Raw genomic sequence first — 23,348 nt, forward strand, 5'->3', positions numbered from 1 at the left:
GGGTGACAGGGTGCCAGCACAGGGTGACAAACAAGCCAGGTGACAGCGGGAAGGGGGTTCAGTTCTTGAACATGTCACACAGCAGCTTCTCCATGGGGGTGTTGCCGATGGTGCGGCGGAAGAAGAGCAGCTCCACGCGCTCCGAGGAGATGAAGCGCAGCGCTGGCAGGAGCAGCAGCAGCTTCCCAAACCTGGGGGATGGAGCGGTGGCCATGGGTGGATGTCCCACCCTGGTGTCACCCGTGAGGACGTGGGGACAGCGGTACCTGACGGGTTGCCCAGGGTAGTGTGAACGGTTGTGCTGGCCCAGCATCACCTGTGACTGGTCCTGCAGGTTCTCCACCTGCTCAGGGTCCTTCAGGCCACGGGTCTCTGCAGGGACAAGGGGGTGACAGGCTGGGGAGGGGCACGGGGAGGGCCCGTGGTGGGTGCTGGGGGTGGCCTCACCTGGCTTGAAGAGCACCACGGCCTTCATGCAGGCAAATTCCGTGGGGTCAACGGCCAGTGCCTTGAAGCGGCCAAGGGTCTCCTGCAGCGCCCGCACGTCCAGGGTGGCCGGCAGCAGCTTCCCAGGGGTCGGCTCGGGGACAGCCAGGAGTGGGCAGCTCTCCAGGGGCATGGACCACTGGATGGCACAGAGCAGGAACAGCTCACTCCATGCTTCCTCCAGCAGAATCACCTGGGGAGAGCAGGGGAGAACCCCAAAATCCGTCACCCCCAAAGTCTCCAGGACATGTAGCCACCATGGTTTGGCTGACAAGCATCTGCTTTGGGGGAACCCAAAGAACGTTGTGGAGATGCTCCAGCTACCCCAACTGGCTGCTACTTTTTGGGGGCTCCTGTTGCCCCACAGGCAGATCCCCAATTCCTCATGGAGAGTGCCAGCCCCACCTGGTCACGGAAGGGCAGGTTGGAGAAGACGGGCAGGTTCTTGGCCCATTTCACAGCCATGAAGAGGAGACGTGCTGAGGTCTCGTAGATGTTTTCGGGGCTGGCTGCCGGGTACGGCGCCACCTGGTACTCGCCGGCCGCCCGCTCCGGCTCACTGCCCGTCACATCCACCGTCTCATCAGCTGCAGGGGTGGAAGGGACACTGGTTGTCACCACTCCATGGGGACATCTGCCACCCACCCACCCCCCATCCACTGGCAGCCACCCACCGTCCTCGGGCTCCAGCTTGGCGCAGGTCTCGGCCGTCATCAGGCTGGCCATGAAGCGATGGTTGGTGGGTGGTGTGGGCACACGGGGACCCGGGGTGACAGTGCCACCGGGACCACGAGGAGCCGGACAGGGTGACGGGGGGACCTCACATGTGGTGGCCACGTGTTCAGGGGGCAGCTCAGCATCCAGCTGGATGCTGTCCAGCTGTACCTGGGCTGTGCTGCGGGGCTGGCGCTCATTCTGCACGGCTGTGCAGACAAGGAAGCATCAGCTCCGGCCACCCCGCTGTCACCCCCTGCTATTTGTCACTGCGTGTCCCCCCCAGTCTTACCGTCCTTGTTCATCCCAGCCTGCAGGCACTTCTTGAGCCGGCAGGCCTGGCACTGGTTGCGGTGAGCCTTGTCCACTGGGCACAGCCCTGTCCCCGCCTGGCACCTACGGGGACAGGTGGCACCTAACTGCAGCCCCTGAGGTGGCCCCTGTCCCCCATAGGTACCATGTCTCCCCCCAACGAGTTCCCTCCACCCAACAAGTGCCCCACCACTGTCGGCACTCTGTCCTGTTCTCAGTAGATGCCCTGTCCCCACTCCAAGAGTGCCTTGTCCCAGTGAATGCTCTGCCTGGATAGGTGTTTTGGCCCCATCAGGGGGCCCTGGACACCCTCTCCACAGGTGCCTCTCCCCCTGCATGCCTGTCCCCCACATGGTTTTAAGTACCCCTGGGTCTCTGCCCCACCCATTGCCCATGCCCTGCTGAGTGTCCATCCTGGGGTACCCTGCCCCACTGGGTCCCTGCCCCAAGCTCCCTGTCCTGCTGGGTGCCCACCTGCAAAGTCCCTGTCCCACAGGGGGACCTGCTGGCTGCCTCATCCCATGGGGTCCCTGCTCTGCTGGGTGTCCCTACCCTGCTAGGTGCCTGTTCCTCCCATTCCTGTCCCAATGTGTCCATCCTCTGGATCCCTGACTCCCTGGGTGGCCATTCCTGGGGTCCCACCCAGCAGGGTGTCCTTTCCTTCACAGTGTGTGTCCATGGGACCCTCTGGATGTCCTTCTGCAGGGTCTCTGCCCCTCTGGCTGCCATTCCCTGCCCCGTGGGGACTCCCAAGCTGTTCCCACCTGTAGATGAGCTTCCTGCGGACACTGCGCTTGAAGAAGCCGCTGCAGCCGTTGCAGGCGTAGATGCCGTAGTGCTTCCCACTGCTGGTGTCCCCACACACCTTGCACAGCAGCACCGGGCTCAGCTCTTTCCCAGGAGCTGGGGTCAGCCCTGAGGAAGTGGAACCGTCATATCTGGGTTGACTCTGGGCATCCCAATGTCCCTGGTACCGCCCACCAGTCCCTGCTGCCTCCCAGCATCCTGGAGATGGGGTGGCTCCTGTCCCTGCTGGTTCAGCCCAGGGACATGAAGAGGGACACCCCAGGGACTCCACGTGGGGTTCACCATCCTCCCACACCCCAGCACACAGAGTGATGCAGGATGAGATGTCACAGGAATTTTGAAAAATAAAAAAGGGGTGAAATTATGTTCTTAGGGATGGGGACACCAGGCATCCCAGGAAGGGACTGAGCATCCCAGGGAAGGGCTGCAATCAGGGATGGGAGGTGTCCTGGAGAAGAGACAACTCTGGGGACATGGGGCACCCCAGACAAGAGTCACAGGAGGGAACTGTGGGGATCCTGGTGAAGGGCCAGGGACCAAGGATATCCAGGAGAGGGTTTTGACTGGGCATCCCAGGAATCCTGCAGAAGGGGCACAGGTGGGGACCTCAGGGATCCTGGAGAAGGAACACAAATGAGGACTATGGATACCATGGAGAGAGTTGGGCAATGCAGGCATCCCTAGGTCTAGGGAAGGACCATGACGGGGACTCAGCATCTTGGAGAAGGATGACAGCTGAAGACCCCAGGCATCCTAGCAGACCATGAAGGGAACCCTGGACACCCAGGATAAGGACATGAGGAGAAGTCCAGCCATTCTGGAGAAGGGTGGCAATAGAGAATGCAAAAATCCCAGACTACTGTGATGGGGACACTGGGTGTCCTGGAGATGAACCACAAGAGGAACCCCCAAGATACCTCAGAGAAGGACCACGATGGGGACCAAAGGCATCCAGAAGAAGGCCATGATGATCCCAGGTATCTCAGAGAAAAACTGCAGTGGAGGACCCCAATATCTCGGTGATTGACCATTATGGGGATTCCAAGAATCCCAGAGAGGAACCATGAAGAGGACACCCAGGCATCTTGGGGAATGACCACAGTGGGGGCCCAGCCATCCCAGAGAAAAACCCATTTCCCTCCGAGTCGCACCCGCTCCAGTGGAACCACCTCTTACCCGTGGGACTCTCATCCAGCCCGGCGCTCACCACCGACCCCGCCGGCGACGCCGCCATCCCGCACCCGGCGCTCCCGACCTGTCCCCGTCCCGTCCCGTCCCCCTGGATCCCGCGGAGGGTCCGGCCCGGCGCTGGGTGCTCCGGCTCTGCGGCCGCCGGGGCTCCTGCCTTGCTCTCTTCAAGGCGGCTTAGCGGCGGGCGCTGTGTAAGCAGCCGCCTCTTTGTCACCCTCTTAATCTTTAGTGTCTGCGCGGGGCGGGGGGGATCAATCAGCCACGCGATGAAGAATTAAAAAGGTGCTGAGCCCCAGCCCTGTAACCCTAAACCCCGCGACACCCAAGCCACCCCCCCGCGCGGTGCCCCGGAGATGTCACCCTGGGGGTGTCACCCTGTCAGTCCCCACATCCCCCGCACTGCCAGGCCGAGATTGGGCACGGGTGGGAGATGGGGCCGGGGACCCCCCATACGTGTCGTCCTCCCCTCGGGACCCACCGGGTCTGTAAGCGCATAAGCCCTTCACTAAGGCGGTTAGAGGGGAATAACGAAAAGTGGTAATTAAGGGGGGTAATTTCCCTGCCCCCAAGTAATTAATTACCGGCCCTGATGGCGAGGGGAGGGGGGATGCTCGGTAGGGGCTCGTTGTGCCTCAGCATCCCCTCCCGGGCGCCGGGGCCTCCGCGGATGTTGGGGCTGCTGACACGGCAGAGGGTGGGGGCCAGGTGGCCCCCGGGGTTACGCAACCACCGCTAAACCCTCGCGGTAACAGGGCAGCACAATTTGGGATTTGTGGGCTTTAGCCGCTAAACCCCCCCCGCCCCGCTCAGGGGGGTGGCGGGCGGCCACCGGCACGGCCCGGCTTGTCCCCAGCGATGGGCCAGGCTGGGGACAGGGGTTCCCGCCCTGCTCTGCCCCTTCCAGAGGGGCTCAGGGGTGTTGATGCCCTGCAGGTGGCCCAGGGGACAGGCACTGCCAACAGGTCCCTGCTGAGGGCTGGAAGCAGTGACTCCAGTGGATCCTCTGGCATCCCTGTCCGATGTGTGGCTCCATCCCCGTTGCCTGCAGCATTCCTGCATCCCCCTGCCTGTGGCATGGCTCCATGCTCCTGCCTACAACCTATTTCCATCCCTTTTGCCTGGAGTGTTTCTCCATTTTAACTGCCTGCACTGTGACTCGCTCTATCAGCCTTGCCTGCACCATGAGTGGCTCCATGTTCCCATGTGCAGCAACATTCCATCACCCTTCCTGACTCTACATGGCTCCACCATCTTTCCTGCCTGCACCATGACCCCATTCCCTGCCTTCACCACAGCTCCATGGCCCCTGCCTCCAGCCCCCTCACACCCTGGGACCCCCATTTCCCCAGGGTGTCCTGTCCCACCCGCAGCCCCCTGTCCTGACCCAGATCTCTGACCGCCGCCATCTGCGGCAGCGGCCGCCTCCTCCCGCGGCAGAATTATGACGCTGGGCTAATGCGGCGGGAGCAAGCTGTCACCTCCCTGCCCGGCCCTTGGGTGCCTCCACACCTCTCACCCATGGGTGAAACACCCCCCAGGGCCCGACCCAGGGGTGCCAGGAGCAGCTGCATCCCGCCGTGCCAGCCCATCCATGGGGACATGGGCAGCCAGCACCAGGGACAGTGGGGAGCGGCCAGTGTGGCGATACTGCTGAGTCGGCTAATTTGCCCGTCCCCTCCTCGCCGTTGGGTAAAAGCCAGCTCTGGAGCAGGGATTTGGGAGGGGGATTAGCTGGGCCAACCATCTGCTGCTAGCCAATCATCAGCACCCCCAGGAAAGCCAATAATTACAAAAATATGGTTTCCCACCCCGTTTCTCCATTACACCCAGCGGGTGCTGTCCCTGTGGTGGGCTCTCCATGGAGCAGCACCATGTCCTCTTCCCGGAGATGAGGGCTCCATGAGCACCCAATGGGCGCTCCTGGGAGCCCAACCCAGCCTGGTTTGGGTGGGACATAACCAGGCCTGATGCCTGGCCCAGGGGCTGTGGGTGGTGGGTGGGGGTGAAGGAGCAAATGTTAAAGCCCGAGGCAGGGTCGTGACTCGGCTCGGTGACAGACGCTGGGGCAGATGCCACGGGATTACCCAGCCTAAAACCTTGGGATCTGCCCCCCTTCCCCCCAGCAGGCAGAGAGTGTTTAATTACTAATTTACTAATTACCCAAAGATGCTGGAGATGGGCTTGAGACCTGCAGTCAGGAGCAGCCTCAGGGCTCCAGCCACCCTAATCCCACTGGCTGTGAGGAGCTGGTGCATGTACCCTGGCCAGGGACAGCTTGGCTGGGGACACTGAGTGACCTAGGGAACCACCACTGTCCTGTCACTCCTGCTCCTGTTGGTGGCATAGAGTGGTGGGGAATGGGACAAGACAGTGAGTACAAGGAGGAGACAATGGGGACAAAGAGAACTTGATGGGAATCAGGAGGAGATCTTGGGGACCAAGGGAAGACAGTGGGGACCAGGAGATGATGGAGACCAAGAGGAGTCAATGGGGGAGGGAGGGGAGATGATGGGGACCAAGAAGTGACAACAAGGATCAGGAGGGGGTGATGGGAACAAGGAGGAGGTGATGAGGACTGGGAGACAACAATGAGGATCAGGAGGGGACAAAGGGAACCTGTATGTTCTGATGATGACCCAGAGACAATGATAAACGTGGAGAGCAGAAGGGATTATGGAGACTAGGACATGACAATAAGGACCTTGTGAGGGTCATGAGGACCAGGAAGGTGTGATGGAGATCATGAGGGAGCAGTGGAATGCAATAGGGGTAGAAGAAGATCATGAGGGGATGGTAAAGACTGGATGGGATGATGGGGACTGGGAGGGGAGGATGGGAATGAGAAGAGTTCATGGGTACATGTGGACAAGACAACAGAGACCAGGAGAGAATGGTGGAGATCAGAAGGGGACAAGACCACCAAGAAGATGACATGAAGTTCCAGAAGGGTGGCTGTGGGACTGGAGGTGTCTGGGAAGGGTTAATGTGGCCGCTGCACTGAGCTGGGCCCAGGGCAGGCTCGGGTTTCACCTGCAATTAGCTCTTGTTTATTGGAGGCTCCTTGATAAATGATTCTTTGGATGTTGCCTGATGACAGAGGGTGACAGTCACCCACCTGAACCCTGCTAAAGCCTTCACTGACCCCTGGCACCAGGATTAAAGTTTAATGTGACTCTGGAGCTGACCCCGGGCATGCACCATTCTGGAGCAACAGGGCTGGGGACAGGCTGGTGGCCCCTAGGACATGGGGCTGGGTACAGGCTGATGGCCTCCCTGGGCCAGAAGGTTTTTGCACTGAGAGGTGATTTATCATAAGCCTGGTGGTCACTGGTTACCGAGGCATTGTGGCCACAGGGCTGTTTCATGCCTCCTTTGGGGTCACCCAAGAGGTTTGTGGATGAAATGTCACACCGGGTTGGGTTTGTCCCTCTGGGGCTGGCCCTTCAGGACGGGCACAGTGCCACGGTGCAGCCGGTCGGGGCACATTCCCAGGCACCGGTGGAGCCATGTGCAGCTGCCAAGAGCCACCGCGGTGCTCTCGGGGCGGGCTGAGGTCCTGTCTCGCAGCCACCTTTGGAGCAGCGGCAGCTTGGGAAGCACCGTGGAGTGAGGGGACCTTGGAGGTGACCCCAAGGTGAGGCAGCAGGGCACGGAGTGAGCACTGAGGCTGCAGCTTGGGTTTCAGCAGGGTGACATGTCACTTCAAGTGTGGGGACAGAGAAATCCCCAAGGTATGGGGTACCTGTCCCCAGCTCTCGGGACATTGTGTTTTCTCCTTGCAGATGAATCTCCTTGCCCAGGTAAAGGGGCAGCCGTCAGGAAGGACACCTGCATCCAGGTGATCCCCCCCCTCTGCCATAGTGCCCCTGGACCCCACAGCTGGGACCTGCCTGGTGCTGGGGCTGGGCTGGGGGGGCAGGGGATGTGTGGTCTTGGGGGCTGGGCTGGACTCTGTGCTGACAGAGATGGGTGGTGGCAGGGGATGGGTGTCAGGAGGGGACAGGTCCCTGTCTTGCCCTGCCCCCTCTCCCCACAGGTGAGCTCCCTCCTTCAGACCCTGCAAGCCCCGGACTGGCTGTTCCTCCAGCCCTGGCACTGGCTGGGTTCCTGGGTAGGCAGATTTGGGGGTGCTGGCAGGAAAATCCCACCCAAGTGCTTGGGCAGGGGGTGACAGCAGCCCAGGCCAGGGCTGAGCTGTGACACAGGTGCCACTGGGGCTGATGCAAGGTGTTTGTCCCTCCAGGTGAGCACCTCCAGGCAGGTAAGTGCTGGCATTGCCCCATGTCCTGCACTGCCTGTCTCACCCCTGGCACAACTGGGTCAAATCCTGCACACCCTGCCTTTTCCTCAGCACCCATGGGTGCTTCAGCACCTAGAGGAGGCAGCCCCTTCCCAGAGGATTTCCATCCATGGAGACCCAGACCCAAGTTGTGCTTAAGCCACCCAGGATGTGGGATAAGGCAGCAGATCAGTGATGCTGCCAGTGTCCCCAGGGCACCGGTGGCCCTGAAACACGGCTGGGTCCCCAGGCAGTGACCGGGGCAGTGACCACGGCAGGGTTCTTCCTCTGCGAGGAGCTGCTGGGACAACACTTCAACATGGTCCCCAACGGGGTGGCTGAGCCCCAACCTGGGGACCTTTTCCTCTTCCCCCTGGTCTCCGGGAGGCCTGGCTGGTGGGGTGCCCACGCTGGCATCTACTGTGGTGACGGGGAGATCATCCACCTGGAATGTGAGCCCCAGGAGGTGTCATGGGAGAGGGACATCTCCATGGAAGAGACATGGGGTATAAATAGAGTCCACTTTGCCCTGCAGACAGCTCAGAGACGTCACCATTAGGCGTCGTGGCTAAGCACAGCAAGAGCCACCTCCTGCGGACACGGGGCCCGGCCAAGGTGCTCCGGAGGAAGGGAGGGCTGGACGTGGCTGCCCTGCAGCGGCGGATCCGGGTGGCCATGGACCAGCCAGTGGAGTACAACACCATCACCTGCAACTGCGTCCACTTCGCCCTCGCCCTCCTGGGGCTGGGACACCTTGCTGGTGCCATGGTGGGTGCCACCATCAGATCGGGTGCCACCGCCCTGGGACACCTTGGCACCTGCTCCAGCCAAGTGTCACCAAACTTCTTTTTTCCCAGGTGTCCCCAGCGCTGCAGTGATGGAGGTGGCAGTGCTCCTGGGGAGCATGTGGGGCTGGAGCATCCTCCCCTGGGGACAGGAACTGCACCAGTGACTTGTCAATCCTCCTGTGTGGCAATAAACAGTTACATGGAAACCCTGAGCCAATCCTCTTTAATTTGTTGTTTTCTCACTTTTCCCAGAAGCTGCTGTCAAGTGATGTCCCACCTTGACATACCTTGAAGGGAGAAGCTGGTCCTTGCTCCCCATGGTCTCCTGAGACAAACACCTGCCTCTTTCACTGCTGGCATTTAAATTTTGAGCATAAAAATGAATATTATGTTGCTGACTGCTCAGTTGAAAATGGGCCAAAAGGCTGGAGCAGGCCTGGCTGGAGACTGGTGGTGTACCCTGGGGTCAACCCTGTGTCCAAGTCCCAGTCAACCTCTTCATTACTGGTGCAATTAATGGGGTAGAGTGTATCTGCAGTGAAGGGGGTGAGTCACCAACCCATGGTGATCCTGGCACCCCAGGAGTGCTGGGCTCTCCAGCATGAGGGAGACAGGGACATACTGGGGACACACCACAGAGGGTCACCAAGGGTCTGGAGCATTTCCCATAGGAAGGGAAGTTGAAAGAGCTGGGGCAGCTCAGCAGGGAGAAGGGAATGTCCAGGGGGATTTTATCAGTGGGAAGGGGGAGGAGGAAAGAAGGTGGAGTCTGGCTCTTTGTGTTTCCTGAGGGTTGGGGTCTCCAGGAGAGCAGCAGGTCCACAGGAAGGTCTGAGGTCCAAGCAGGGTTGGGGTCCCAGGGAGGGCTGTGGGGTCCCAGGGAGGGCTGGAGTGAGCATGTCTGTGCACTGAAGATTAATTGCTGTCCATTAATTAGATGCTTTATTCAATTCTGCTAATTGAACCATGGCCATTTTCCCTCTTTGCCTCACTCCTGTGAGATGGGGTGAGTGCTGCCCCATCCACACCAGCTCCAGGGTTGGTCAGTTGCCTGGAGAAATAACAGCAGGAATATCTGCCAATAGTATAAATAGTATACCTGGGAAAAATCAAAGAAATGCAAACAAAATCTCAACTACAATAGTATCAAAAATGATATCTTATAATGGACATAATTTATAGTAATATAGTATATAAAATAAATATATGAAACATCTTAATATGCATAATCATGTTTATAATATTTGTATTTAACATCTGTAGTATAATTAATATATGATATCTAGTATGTAATAATTCCTATCATGTTATTGATGATAATATTAAATATAAACTACAATACCTATAACAATATCTATAAGAATAATATAAATTAATACCATACCTAATATATATAATAATTCAGATATCATACATCACATATCCTATAATGTGGAATATAGATCATAAAATATAGAATCTTATCATACAGTAGATAATACATAATACACAATGTTATACATACTACATTAAATACTATATACTATATAATAGAATTCATGTAATCTGCAATATAACATAGTATAACATATAGCATATATGACATCTTGCATTTATTATATCATATATAAACTGCAGAATGTAAAATAGTTTATGGATTATCTATAATATAGTATGATTGAATATAGCAAATATATAGTAGTGCATAATTAATGAAATCTGCAATATATTATAATGTAATGCAATAAATAACATGCAATATATGGTATACAGTATGCAGCATATAAATATATATATATATAAATTATATGTAATATATAAGTAAGTGCATATTATGTATACTGCACACAGTAATACATGGAAAATAATAATGTATATAATAATAATAAAATATAATGGAGTAGGATATAATAATACATATTATAACATCCAAACCTATAACATTATTTACAATAATGTAATCTATTTTAAATATGTCTACTTATAATCATCCACAATAATGTCTATTGCTGTAATTATAAATGTTCATGATTCCGGAGCGGTGTGCGGCCGTGAGCTCAGTGACAGTCACTGTATCACAGCTGTGTCCCAGCATTGCTCCTGCTAAACCCACCCGTGTCCCGCTCCCAAACCCGTGCAGGTGCGGGGGCTGCACGGCCCCTGTGGGGCTGCAGAGCTGCCCCTGCGCTCCGTTCCCGGTGCCCGCGGGGGTCGATCCCGGCGGGCGCTGTCCCCGCCCGCGCTGACATCAGTTCCCGCGTCCCCCCCGCATCCCGCATCCCGCATCCCTCCCGCCGCCATGGCCGCCAGCCCGGCCTACGGCGAGGAGAAGGGCGGCTCCTCCAGCCTGGGCGAGCCCGAGTACGGCCACGACCCCGCCAGCGGCGGCATCTTCTCCTCCGACTACAAGAGGTGGGGACAATGCGGGCGCAGGGGACAAGGACGAGGCTGCCCGTGTGGCCGCCACTGCAGGCCTTGGCCGCCGTCCTCGGCGGGAAAGTGGTACCCGGGCCGGGCTGGAGCGGCTCCCGGCGGGGATCGGGGACAGGGACGGGGACGGGGATGTGGATGACGATGGTGATGTGGATAAGGATAGGGATAGGGATAAGGATGAGGACGGGGACGGAGATGGGGCAGGGAATGCGGTCACGTCGCCGCCACCGTCATTGCAGGTTGCGAAAGCCAGAGAGGGTTTTGTGGCATCACCGCGGGATTTCGGAGATGGTGCGGTTGGGGGACAGGTGCGGGGATCCCCCTTGAACCTCCCACCCTCGGGCTGGGGCATCCCGGGCACCGTGTTCCCACCACGGGATCTGCTGGCTCCTGTGGCTCTCCTGGGCTGACACCCCCTGCCCCACCGCATCGAGGTTCCCGGTGGAGGGGCGTGGAGGGGGGGTGGGTGTTGAGGAATGTCACCCCTGCTTGGGACAGGCTCCTGGGAGGGGCAGGGGTGAAGAGAAATGGGGCAATGTGCTCCTGGATCTGCAGGAATGTCTCTTGGCCCTCCCTACCGTGCCAGTGTCCCCTACTCTGGCAGTGTCCCCCCTCCCTGCTGCCCCAGCAGGAAATCACTGAATCACTGTCTGACAGCAGCACACTCTCTACCCCAGCTGTGTCCCCCAGTCCAGCAGAGTGCCCCATCCCTGCCCCTCTGGTAGTATCCTCCCATATGACAGTGTCCCTCCAGTCCTGATTCCCTGGCATTGTCTCCCACTTTGAATGTGTACCCATCCTGACCTCTTGGCAGTATCTCCAGTTTGGGAGTGTCTCCTCTCCCTGTACTCCTCCCTAATGCTGCAGAGTGTCCCACATTTGGGATGTGTCCCCATCTCAATGGGTTCCCCCCTTCCCTGAACCCCTGGCAGTTTCCCCTTCTCTCTGATACCCTGGCAGTGTCCCCCAGTATGACATTGTCCATCCATCCTGAGCCCCTGGCACTGTCCCCCACTCTGGATGTGGCCTCCACCTATGACCTGATAGCAGTATCCCCATCTCATAGTGTCCCCCCTTTCCTGACCCCTTGGTAGTGTCCCTTGCCCCTGTCTGGCAGTGTAACACTCTGTGCCCCTGGCTGTGTCTCCCAGTATGACAATTTCCCCCAACCCTGACCCATGGCAGTGTCCTCCAGTCTGGCAGTGCCCTCTATCCGTGACCCACTGGCAATAGTCCCATCTCAGTGTGTGTCCCTCTCATGAGTCCCTGGCAGTGTCCCCCAGTTTGTCCAAGTCTCCCCCTCTCTGACCCCTCCTTGGCAATGTCTCCCAGCCTGGAAGTGTTCCCCTGCTCCCATGTCTGCCAGTGTCCCCTGACCCCCACTGACAGTGTCCCCCACTCTGGCAGCATCTTCCAGCCCTGACACCCTGGCTGTGTCCCCCAGTCTGTCCAGGTTACCTCAGTGATCTGCCATCAATGTTCCCACTCTGGCAGTGTCACCACCCTCACGGCAGTGTCCCCTTCCCCCAACCTCCTGACAGTGTTCCCCACACCCACAGTGTCCCCTACACCCATTAGTGTCACTATAATCTGTGTGCTACCCTTCACCAGAGCCACACCAGGTCTGTCACCACTCCTGTGAGCCATCCATGGCACATGGGGCAAGACAAATGCACCAAGTGTGACCCCACCACCCAGGTCAGACACCCACAGGTGCCCCATTGTGCCACCCTACCACCCAGGTAGAGTGTCCCACCATGATGTGTGTTCCCTGCCCAGGTCTGAGCCACTCAGCACTGGGGAAGGAGCTCCCTGCAGTGTCCCCAAGTCCTAACTGCAGGTCAGATGTCACTTAGGACGTGATATCCCAGGTTGGCCTCATCCACTGGGAACAGCTTCCTGATCTAGGCTGCAATCCAACCCCAACCACGGCGTCAGGTTTCAGCCCTCTGTGCTGGGCAGAGGAGCGGGACCACAGCCCTGTCACTGTCCCCAGGGCCACTATCACCAGTCAAAGCTATGATGTCCTTGCCACCGGTGCAGAAGCTGCTGCGGCAGCTGCCGGTGGGGCCGGCTGGCTGGCCCAAAACACCAGAGGGTGGGGATGTGGCCGAGGAGGTGACAAGCCCGGTGCTGGCCACTGAGGCTGGACAGCCCACCTGCTACAGCGCCCTGCGAGCCGATGAGCTGCGGCCACTCGCCGGCACCAAGCCCGCAGTGGACACTGGCACCGGGCCACCACCGCGGTAAGACTCCCCCAAGGAGCCCCCAGGACCCTCTGGTGATGATGGCTCTGGACGAGCATCATCCCATGGGTGTCACCCTCAGTTGCTGCAGGTAGACACAGCCTTGCAGGTGCTCCCAGTTTAGGGGGGGGGGACCAGTGTCCCTTAGAAAAGAGGCTGGTGGCATTTTCCCAGTCCAGGGAGGGGACGAGGGAAGGGCTTTGCATCGGGGTGTGCTGGCACATCCATGCCATTATGTCCATGAAGGGACAAGGGACACCCAGCCAAGCCAGGATGGAGCTGGTGATGGGCACCTGTGGTATAGGGACAATGTAGGGTGACAGCCACAGCCAGGATGGGACGGGGTTCGTGTCCCAGTGCCTGGGATGAGGATGGCACTGATGCTAGCACCATGCCAATCCCTCCAGTTCCTCTTTCACCTGGCTGTAACCCAACTCCTGTCTCCATAAATATTTCATGGTGAAGGGTTGAATTGCCAGCCTTATGGCAGGCTTGGAGCAGAAAAAAAAGACTAAAGACAGGTAAAAATATGAAAATGGGATTTTTTTTTCCCCTGGTGTGGTTCAGGCATGATGACCTCAAGGAGATGCTTGACAGCAACAAGGATTCACTCAAGCTGGAGGCCATGAAGAGGATTGTGGCGGTGGGTGTTTTTGTCACTGGTGGGGACCACTGCTGGTGCCAAGCTGTGTCATGTGGTACTGGCCCCTGCTGTGCAAGCTGCCCAGTGTTACACCACTTCTTTTCCCCCTAGATGATTGCCCGTGGTAAAAACGCCTCTGATCTCTTCCCAGCTGTGGTGAAAAATGTTGCCTGCAAGAACATTGAGGTGAGGAAAATCTTGGGTGGCTCTGGTGCATCCCAAGGTCTGTCACTTTTCCCTGTTTTGGGGGATTGGCTGGAGTCTGGGGGCTCTGAGGTGGCACTTTCACGCTGCAGGTGAAGAAGCTGGTGTATGTGTACCTGGTGCGCTATGCGGAGGAGCAGCAGGATCTAGCCCTGCTCTCCATCTCCACCTTCCAGCGAGGACTCAAGGTGGGCTGGTTTGAGGACGCAGGGGAGGTCTGGAGGAGCACTGAGCCTCCCACAGCAGCACTGCACCCCCCACATGTCCCCACAGGACCCAAACCAGCTGATCCGTGCCAGTGCCCTGCGGGTCCTGTCCAGCATCCGCGTGCCCATAATCGTGCCCATTATGATGTTGGCCATCAAGGAGGCCGCCTCGGACATGTCCCCATACGTGCGCAAGACAGCCGCCCATGCCATTCCCAAGCTGTACAGGTAATGGGGGGGGTCAGCTGCTAAATTTAGGGTATACTAATAAGGGTCTTGGCTGCTTGGTACAGGCAGGGATGGGGAGGAGTTTGGTCCAGCATCACCTGCCCTGCTCCTCCCTCACAGCCTCGACTCAGACCAGAAGGACCAGCTCATTGAAGTGATCGAGAAGCTGCTGGCAGACAAGACCACGGTGAGCAGAGTGCTATGTCTCCCCCACCTCTACATCTGGGAACATCACTGGCCTGCCTGTGACACACCTGATGTCCTCATGGAGATGGAGATGTTCCAACCAAATTAATGTTGTCTTGGGGATGAAGCCATCCCTGGAGAGCTAGCATCCTTGTGAGAGTGCTGCTGTCCCTACTGGGCCAACATCCTCATGGGGAATTCACCAACTCCACTGAGCTGGCATCCCTACAAGGAAGGGTTGTCCACCAAACAAGCACCCTCATGAAGATGCCACCATCCCCACCAAACCAGCATTTTGTTGATGATTCCACCACTCCAGTAAGTCACCCTGGGCTTTCCCTCTGCAGCTGGTGGCTGGCAGCGTGGTGATGGCATTTGAGGAGGTATGCCCGGAGCGCATAGACCTCATCCACAAGAACTACCGCAAGCTCTGCAACCTGCTCATCGATGTGGAGGAGTGGGGGCAGGTGGTCATCATCAACATGCTGACCCGCTACGCCCGCACCCAGTTCCTCAGCCCCAACCAGAACGTGAGTTCAGGAGCAGCCCTGGGAGCCTTGGGGTGTCCTGGGAGCTCCTAGGGAGGTGGGGTGAAGGGAGAGTGTTCTTGGGGAGGCAAAGGGTCCCACCTGCCAGCAGGAGTCCTTGCTGGAAGAGAACACTGAGAAGGCCTTCTATGGCTCTGAGGAGGAGGATGGCTCTAAGGATGCTAAGGCAGAGGCAGCCTCGTTGGCCAAGCGCAAGCCCTACGTCATGGACCCCGACCACCGCCTGCTCCTGCGCAACACCAAGCCCCTGCTGCAGAGCCGCAACGCCGCGGTGAGACCTTCACTCCCACCCTGTTCATCCCCCAGGGACACTGCTGGTGTCCATCAGCCTGGGCATATGATGTCCCCACAGTCAAGGACTCACTGGGGTGCTTGAGGGACACCCAGGGATGGGTGTCCTCAGGTCAGGCTACCTCCAAGTCCTGAGAGTGGGACTGGGGGACACAGCCATTCTTCAGGGTGTCCTCCATTCCCACCAGGTGACACTTGGGTGTGTGTCCATAGGTTGTGATGGCTGTGGCACAGCTCTACTTCCACCTGGCACCCAAGGCAGAGGTTGGAGTCATTGCCAAGGCGCTGGTACGGCTCCTGCGGAGTCACAGGTTTGTGGCACCTGGGTTGTGGTGGTGTCCTACCCCTCCCTCCACCTCAGTTGTTGGAACCCATGGGGAGCTCCAAGATCCTGTGAGAGACCCCCAAAAAGCTGATCTCTGGGGGCACATCAGGTTGGAGGCCTTTTTGGAGTGGCCCAGTCCAGACACAGGGTAACAGCATCCTGGTGGCACCAGCCTAGTGGTGGGTCCTGGCCTGTGTTCACAGGGACTTGCTGAGGGCGTCTGACCCTGCCCCACTGATCATGGTGCCCTCTTTGTCCCCACAGTGAGGTGCAGTATGTTGTGCTGCAGAATGTGGCCACCATGTCCATCAAGCGGCGGGTGAGTCTCAGACTTGGTGTGGGAGGAGTTGGCCATGGCCATGTTGACTCTGGAGTGATATGAGGATTAGTCAGCAAGGTCACCAGGGCCTGGAGGTGGCCTTGGCAAGGTGGGGGGGACAGAGATGACACTAAATGTCTCTGGTTGTGCATGCAGGGGATGTTTGAGCCCTATCTGAAAAGTTTCTACATCCGCTCCACGGACCCCACACAGATCAAGATCCTCAAGGTAAGCTGGAAACACCTGGCAGAACCTGTCAGGGGTGGGTTTGGGGCTTCATGGAGCCCTTTCCTTGGGTCAGCTGTCTTTATGCCCTGGGGACAGGAGGACATGAAGGCTCCCATGCCCTGTCACCATGCCCCTATGCTGTCCATCTCTCCCACAGCTGGAGGTCCTCACCAACCTGGCCAATGAGACCAACATCTCCACCATCCTGCGAGAGTTCCAGGTATGCCATGGCCATACTGAGGCTGCCACCCTGGCATGGCTCTTGGTGCCAAACCACCACCATGGAGGGGGCAGAGGAGAATCCCTCCAGAAGGAGTGGGCTGAGGCCATACCAACTCCATCAGCAGTTCCAAAGGGTTCCAATGTGTGACCAGTGCCAGGGGGGATGTCTGGCACTGGCACACGGGTGACATGTCATGCGTGCTCTCCATGCCTGTGCAGACCTACATCCGCAGCATGGACAAGGACTTTGTGGCAGCCACCATCCAAGCCATCGGGCGCTGTGCCACCAACATCGGGAAGGTGCGGGACACCTGCCTCAATGGCCTGGTCCAGCTCCTCTCCAACAGAGATGGTGAGTACACACAGCAGGGCTGAAATGGGAGCTCCCTTTCTCTCAGGGCAGGACCCAATTGAGGCTGGGTCTCTGCCCACAGAGCTGGTGGTGGCTGAATCCGTGGTGGTCATCAAAAAGCTGCTGCAGATGCAGCCAGCCCAGCACAGTGAGATCATCAAGCACATGGCCAAGCTCACTGACAACATCCAGGTTGGTTGGGATGTTGCTGACCCACAGGAGCAGTGGATGGCAGCATTGCCACATGTCTGAGGGCATTTTGCAGGTGCCAATGGCGCGGGCCAGCATCTTGTGGCTCATTGGTGAGTACTGCGAGCACGTGCCCAAGATTGCGCCTGATGTGCTGCGCAAGATGGCCAAGTCCTTCACCAACGAGGAGGACATCGTCAAGCTGCAGGTCATCAATCTGGCGGCTAAGCTCTACCTGACCAACTCCAAGCAGGTACTGGGGATGTGTGATCCTAGAGTGTGCCTCAGTTTCCCTGTCAGGGAGGGAGAGGCCAGCCCTGAGCATGTTCTCTGCCACAGAGCAAGCTGCTGACCCAGTACGTCCTCAACTTGGCCAAGTACGACCAGAATTACGACATCCGTGACCGGGCTCGCTTCATCCGCCAGCTCATCGTGCCCACTGAGAAGAGCGGGGCCCTCAATAAGTATGCCAAGAAGCTCTTCCTGGCCCAAAAACCAGCTCCCATCTTGGAGTCTTCCTTCAAAGGTACCCATCCTTGGTCACAGGGCATTGGGACATGGGTCAAGCTATCACCACTATGCTGCATGGCTGTCCCTGAGTTGCTGTCTCCTCCCACCTCATTGTAGATCGGGACCATTTCCAACTGGGCTCCCTGTCCCATCTGCTCAATGCTAAGGCTGTGGGCTACCAGGAGCTGCCCGACTGGCCAGATGAGGCCCCTGACCCATCCGTGAGGAATGTGGAGGTGTGTGGAGCACTCTGGGTACATGGGGAAGGAGGGGCTAAGGTGGGGACACTAACTCAAAGTCTTGAAAGAGCCCCAGAAAGTGCCCAGGTACTGCTTACCTGCCCCCGTTCCCTCTCTAGTGCTCACACATCTGCTTGGGGATGGGGGGACAAGGGTGGCTGTTTGGATCCCCCAGTCATGGGTGATGGCTCTGCTGCATCAACCCTGTGCCAACAGGTTCCTGAGTGGACCAAGTGCACCAGCCGGGAGAAGAGGAAGGAGAAGGTGGAGAAGCCTTTCTACTCTGACTCAGAGGGCGAGTCGGGGCCCACGGAGTCGGCAGACAGTGGTGAGGACCTCATGGCATGACACATTGGGCAGTGGTCACTGTGGCCATCAGGCAGGTGCCACAATGGTGGGGCATTGGCCAGGGGAGGTGACAGTGGGGACACCCCATCATGGGAGGGAGATGGCAGGAAATGTGGAGGGACACAGTGGTGGGCAGTGGGGACGCAATAGGATGCAGTGGGACTATGCAGGGATACAGTGGGAGGATGCAGTGGAGAGGCAGCAGCAGGTGTGGGGATGCAGTGGGAGGATGGGGGATGAAGTGGGAGATGGGGGAATGTGAGGGACACAGCAGCAGGGCTGAGCTGTGCCCCCACAGAGCCCGAGTCCGGCAGTGAAGAGAATGGCAGCAGCAGCAGCTCTGGCAGCTCCAGCTCTGGCAGCGAGGAAGAGGAAGAGGAGGAGGAAGACAGCGGGGAGCAGTCAGAGGACAAGGAGGAGGAGGAGGAGGAGGAGAAGAGGCCAAAGAGGAAGGACAAGGAAGGTTCCCATAAGGCTGTCTTGGGGAGTGCAGGCAGGTACGCCCTGGGAAGGCGGGGGGGTGCTCCCAACAAAATCCCCACCCAAGCCCCCTGAGCTGGGCTCTCCCTGCAGCCCCAGTGAGGAAGAGGAAGAGGAGGAAGGGGCAAAGAAGGCCAAGAAGAAGGCCCCGCAGGGGAGGAAGGGCCGTGCCGAAACCTCATCAGAGGAGGCCAGCACTTCTGAGAGCAGCTCCTCTGGCTCCGACTCGGGCTCCGAGGCAGAGGCCAAGCAGAGGAAGGTGGTGAGGGCTGGGATGGGCTGGCATGGGGAGCTGCACAGGGATACCTGGACCCCCTATTGAACTCCCCATCTCTGTCCCCCTGCAGCCCCCCAGGAGCAAGGCTAAGGAGATCTCCCTGCTTGACCTGGATGACTGTGAGTGGCTGCCTGGAGTATCTGAATGGCCATGGTGGTGGTGCTGGGAAACCAAGGCAGGAGCACTCACCCCAGTGCAATCAGGACTCCAATGGGTCCTTTGGGAACTGCAGAGTTGGGACAAGGATGGGTGTGGTGGGCAGTCTTTGTCCCCAGAGGGTGGCTCTAGGACAGGCAGCTTGTCCCCGTGTGGCTGTGCACAGGGACAGCCTACACGGTTGTGTCTATACCAAAGGAGCTGTGCCACTGGCTGTCCTTGTGTGGCTCTCCCCATGGCGCTGTGCCACCAGGGCTGTCCCTACATGGCCATCCCCATATGGCCATCACTATGGGGCTATCCCCATATGGCTGTCCCCATGTAGTTGTCCCCATGGAGCTGTGCCACTGGGTCGGTCCTTATGTGGTTGTCCCAATGGGACTGTGCCACCATGGATGTCCCCACAAGGCTGTCCCCATGTGGTTGTTCCCATGGAGCTGTGCCACCAGGGCTGTCCCCACGCCATTGTCCCCATGAAGCCAAGTCACTAGAACTGTCTCTGTGTGGGTGTCCCCATGGGGCTATCCTTGCAGCTGTGGGGCTGTGAGCTCTGTTAATCCTTTCCTCCCCCCTCCCCACCCTGCAGTCACTCCCCCTCCTCCTCAGCCCATCCCCTCCAGCAGCGTCATCTCCACCAGCCTGGTGACTGACCTGGAGGGCCTCACTCTCACCGACACCTCCCTGACACCCACCGTAAGTGTACCCCATGCCCTCCCTGGGGAAGTCCCAGGTCCCCTGTCACCTGTGGAGGCTCCTGGGCCCTCTGCCACTTGCAGGGGTTGCAGCGAGCCCTCAGCAGTCCCTACTCTCCCCTGGTGCAGCTGCTGAGCCCAGCGTTCAATGCAGTGAAGACCTACGAGCTGCTGCACCGCATGGCAGGCGAGGGGCTTGCAGTTGAGTACTGCTTCAGCCGCCGGCCCTTCCCGGGTGACCCCCACATGGTGGCCGTCCAGATACAGATCTCCAACAACACCGACACCGAGGTGAAGAACCTGCGAGTCAACGAACCCAAGCCACTGTCTGGCATGAGGATACAGGAGTTCCCTGAGATCGGTATGGCATGGCACGGCATGGCCGTGACGCTGTGGGAGAATGGGGACAGGGGTTGGGTGGGAATGTGGGATGTAGTGGCAGCCCTGTGGTTCCAGAGCGCCTGGCACCAGGGGACACAGCCACTGTGGTGATGGGCATCGACTTCTGTGACTCCACCCAGGCGGCAAACTTCCAGCTGTGGTAAGCATCTGGCACTGGGCAGGGCAGGATGGGTGTCCCCAGGGATCAAGGCATCAGATGCTCCAGAGATGGGGAAAGTGGGATAGTGGGATATCAACATCCTTCCATGTAGCAAGGGACAGGGGACAGCAGAAACAGGGCATGGGGAATCCCAGGGGATCAAGGACAACAGGACAGGCACCAGAGTCCTTCCAGGGAAGAGGAGACACTCAGATGAGCATGAGGTGGTTGGGGGGACAGCAGGAAATGCACAAGCCTCCCTGCAGGGGACAAGGAGGCAGCAGCTGCTCCAGGTCCAGCCTGACAGTTTCCTCCCCATTCCTGAGCCCTTTTGTGCCACAGTTTTCCCCGGTCACCCCTGCCCAGAGCAGGAATGGGAAGCAGGACATGGAGGGAGGACATATTCTGAGCACGTGCCCCTCTCACCTGCCTGTCTCCCCAGCACCCACACACGCCAGTTCTACGTCTCCATCCAGCCACCGGTGGGGGAGCTCATGGCCCCTGTCTTCATGAGTGAGAATGAGTTCAAGAAAGAGCAGGGTGAGTGGAGCCAGGGATGGGGAGAGGGTGCTGCATGGGCATCCACCGCTGACACTCACCCCCAATTTTGTCCCCTCTGCCGCCCTCGCTGTCACCCTAGAGCACCTGGCACGGCCGGGTGAGGGTAAGTGGCTGCTCAGCTGGCCCTTAGACTAGCTCTGCTTCCCTCACCTCCTCCTGCACCCCCAGCCTGTGGGCTGGGCTGACCACCCTGGTGCCAGGGTGGCCTTGTTGGGCCCCACAAAGCGTGAAGGGCTCATGCCACCCCTGGTGCTCCCAGAACTGTGTCCAGTGATTGACACCCTGTGTCCCCATGCTTCTGGATCAGCACATCCCCACCCTGACCCCATGGATGGAGGCTGTGTAGAGTTGGGGGTGCTTGGTGCCCTGCAGCACCCAGCCCCCATTGCTGCCACTGTCAAGAGGAGCCCATCCCCATGGATGTGACTGCTGCCACCAGGCAGGGACATGGGGATGAGCCCTGGAAGGGTTATGAAGGATTTTCCCAAATCTACTGAACCCTGAACCAAGAGCAAGCAGAGCAGCCAGCTCAGGATGTCATGGGGAACCTGAATACAGGGAGCTGGAGGGGCTTGCTTTGGGTATGTCAAAGCAGGGCCCAGCAGGGTGTGTGGCCAGAGACGGGCAGGTGCCTCTGTTACCTGCTCTAGGGAAGCTGATGGGCATGAGCGAGATCACAGAGAAGCTGACGCTGCCTGAGAAATGCCGAAGTGACCACACCATTGTCCAGCAAGTGACCTCGGCTGCCAACGTGGGCCGCGTGCCCTGCGGTGCCAGCAATGAGTACAGGTAGCTGGACCCCCACCCCTGGATCAGGCAGGCACTGTCACCTCTCTTAGGGTTCCCACCCAAATCACAGTGGGGACACTCAGGGCTTCCTTTAGGACATGGAGCCTGCATGAACCCAAATGTGACAGTGGCCGTGGGTGGCAGGCACCTGCCTGTCCCCACTGGAGCATCCCATGGGACCAGAGGATGACAAGGGACAGCTGGCCTTGAAGCCCTGTGTTCACCACCCAACAGGTTCGCAGCCAAGACGGTGACAAGCGGGAGCCTGGTGCTCATCACCCTGGAGCGGCGCGAGGGCTCCACGGCCCAGCTGACCATCAACAGCGAGAAGATGGTCATCGGCACCATGCTGGTGAAGGACATCATCCAGGCCCTGGCACAGTGACAGCCGGGCACTGCCGCACCCATGGCCCTGCACTCCCACCCCTTCTGCCCCATGCTGCTCCCCAAAACACTCCCTTGCCCCCATTTCTGCCAGGTTATTCCCTGCCGCAATCCCAAAAGGGGTGGCAGGCAGTGACCTTCAGGCCAGTTTTGCTGCTGGGTGGAAAGAGCAGGATGGGGCAGATGGGATGCAGGGAGGTGTCCTACGCAGAAGGGCAGAAGTGGTTCCAGCCCCCATGGAGCACAGTGTACCCCCAATCCCTCACCATCACCTCCCAGTGTAACCCTTATTTATTATGTCCAGGATCTCCCAATAAAGCTCTTCTCCAACCTGCTCCCATTCCCTCCTCTGCTCTGTGGCCACATCAACCTCAGATTCCTCCCATGCAGGGCTCTGCCAGCCTCCCCAGGGCAGCCACAGGGGACATCAGGGGACCAGCCATCCCTTAGGTGACTGGAAACATGCTAAGTCTCCCAGGGGTAGGTGGCTGCTGGGTCCTGGAGAAAACCTGGCATATGGTGTTGGGGTGAACCCCCTGGGGCAGGAGGTGCTCAGTTGGACCAGGGATGTGAGGAGTCTTGGGAGGGTTCCAGCTATTTATTCAAGGCAGAATTGCTCATGCTTTGACCGCAGAAATACCTGCTACGTCAGGGCTGGGTCTGTTCTGCAGTGTCACTGGAGGGATTCCTGGGGCCAGCTCGGGGATGCTTTTAATCACCAAACTGGGATTACAAAAAAAAGAGAAGGAAATATGACTCCTTATTAAGATATCCCAGCACGGGCTGGGTGGGATTTCAGTGAGCACTGGCTCTCTCCATCCCAAGCTGCTGCCCAGTGCAGAGCCAGGCCCAGCATCTGAGGCAGAGGATGAGCAAAGGATGTGTGGGAAGGTCTGAACCCCAAACTGCCTCCACTGCCACAAAAAGGGTGAGGGGCTTTTTACTTCTTCCGTGTAAGAGATGAAAAAAACCACCTTTATGTTTTCTGACAAATCCTTGTCTGGAGCAGCAGCACCAACCACTGGGTGTCAAGTGCTTGTTCCACTCCCACAAGGAGTTCCCATTCCCACAAGACCACGGGCTGGAGCCACAGCTGCCTCACAGGATGCAGCTGGGAGCCACAACGATGCCACCACCCTGTTTCCCTTAGGGAGGCTGATTTAACCCTTGAGGTCCTATCCCTTCATGGGCTCAG

General features: G+C 58.2%; 3 protein-coding genes across 6 annotated transcripts; 2 read left to right on the top strand and 1 right to left on the bottom strand.

The window, feature by feature from the left end:
* Positions 1-58: 58 nt before the first annotated feature.
* NR2E3 (nuclear receptor subfamily 2 group E member 3) lies at positions 59-3,553 on the bottom strand (the record flags this gene model as incomplete). Its single annotated transcript, XM_083871111.1, has 8 exons — positions 59-191; positions 267-372; positions 448-679; positions 892-1,073; positions 1,161-1,409; positions 1,493-1,596; positions 2,277-2,427; positions 3,496-3,553. 8 exons carry the CDS (start codon positions 3,551-3,553, stop codon positions 59-61), a joined length of 1,215 nt encoding a protein of 404 aa, XP_083727237.1.
* Positions 3,554-7,009: 3,456 nt separating this feature from the next.
* Positions 7,010-8,780, top strand: LOC310914453 (uncharacterized protein). Of its 4 annotated transcripts, none has more exons than XM_083870599.1 (7): positions 7,010-7,144; positions 7,293-7,310; positions 7,547-7,621; positions 7,754-7,771; positions 8,004-8,241; positions 8,325-8,557; positions 8,647-8,780. In XM_083870599.1, the coding sequence occupies exons 2-7, from the start codon at positions 7,293-7,295 to the stop codon at positions 8,665-8,667; spliced, it is 603 nt and encodes a 200-aa protein (XP_083726725.1). In that variant the 5' UTR covers positions 7,010-7,144; the 3' UTR covers positions 8,668-8,780. The 4 variants fall into 4 exon arrangements, with proteins under 4 accessions (XP_083726725.1, XP_083726726.1, XP_083726723.1 ...); XM_083870600.1 differs by having other exon boundaries at positions 8,040-8,241; XM_083870597.1 differs by having other exon boundaries at positions 7,293-7,621.
* A 2,075-nt stretch (positions 8,781-10,855) lies between these two features.
* On the top strand, positions 10,856-22,451 carry AP3B2 (adaptor related protein complex 3 subunit beta 2; the record flags this gene model as incomplete). The annotated part of the gene is made up of 27 exons (XM_083870855.1): positions 10,856-10,968; positions 13,803-13,878; positions 13,990-14,064; positions 14,175-14,270; positions 14,356-14,516; positions 14,637-14,703; positions 15,050-15,232; positions 15,342-15,521; positions 15,755-15,852; positions 16,131-16,185; positions 16,342-16,413; positions 16,571-16,633; positions 16,855-16,987; positions 17,070-17,179; positions 17,253-17,429; positions 17,516-17,702; positions 17,804-17,922; positions 18,142-18,253; positions 18,572-18,770; positions 18,847-19,012; positions 19,101-19,149; positions 19,773-19,879; positions 20,008-20,239; positions 20,335-20,419; positions 20,862-20,959; positions 21,631-21,769; positions 22,004-22,451. The coding sequence occupies 27 exons, from the start codon at positions 10,856-10,858 to the stop codon at positions 22,152-22,154; spliced, it is 3,303 nt and encodes a 1,100-aa protein (XP_083726981.1). The 3' UTR covers positions 22,155-22,451.
* Positions 22,452-23,348: the final 897 nt, after the last annotated feature.

The sequence above is a fragment of the Zosterops lateralis genome (genome assembly GCF_965231275.1).
Source record: "Zosterops lateralis genome assembly, chromosome: 13".
Taxonomy (NCBI): Eukaryota; Metazoa; Chordata; class Aves; order Passeriformes; family Zosteropidae; genus Zosterops; species Zosterops lateralis.

Excerpts from the sequence above, each read along its gene's own strand:
- LOC310914453 (XM_083870597.1), top strand. The coding sequence starts at position 7,433 with ATGTGTGGTCTTGGGGGCTGGGCTGGACTCTGTGCTGACAGAGATGGG. Across the intron at positions 8,242-8,324 it reads GGAGATCATCCACCTGGAAT|ACAGCTCAGAGACGTCACCA; the intron begins GTGAGCCCCAGG and ends TTTGCCCTGCAG. Across the intron at positions 8,558-8,646 it reads GACACCTTGCTGGTGCCATG|GTGTCCCCAGCGCTGCAGTG; the intron begins GTGGGTGCCACC and ends CTTTTTTCCCAG.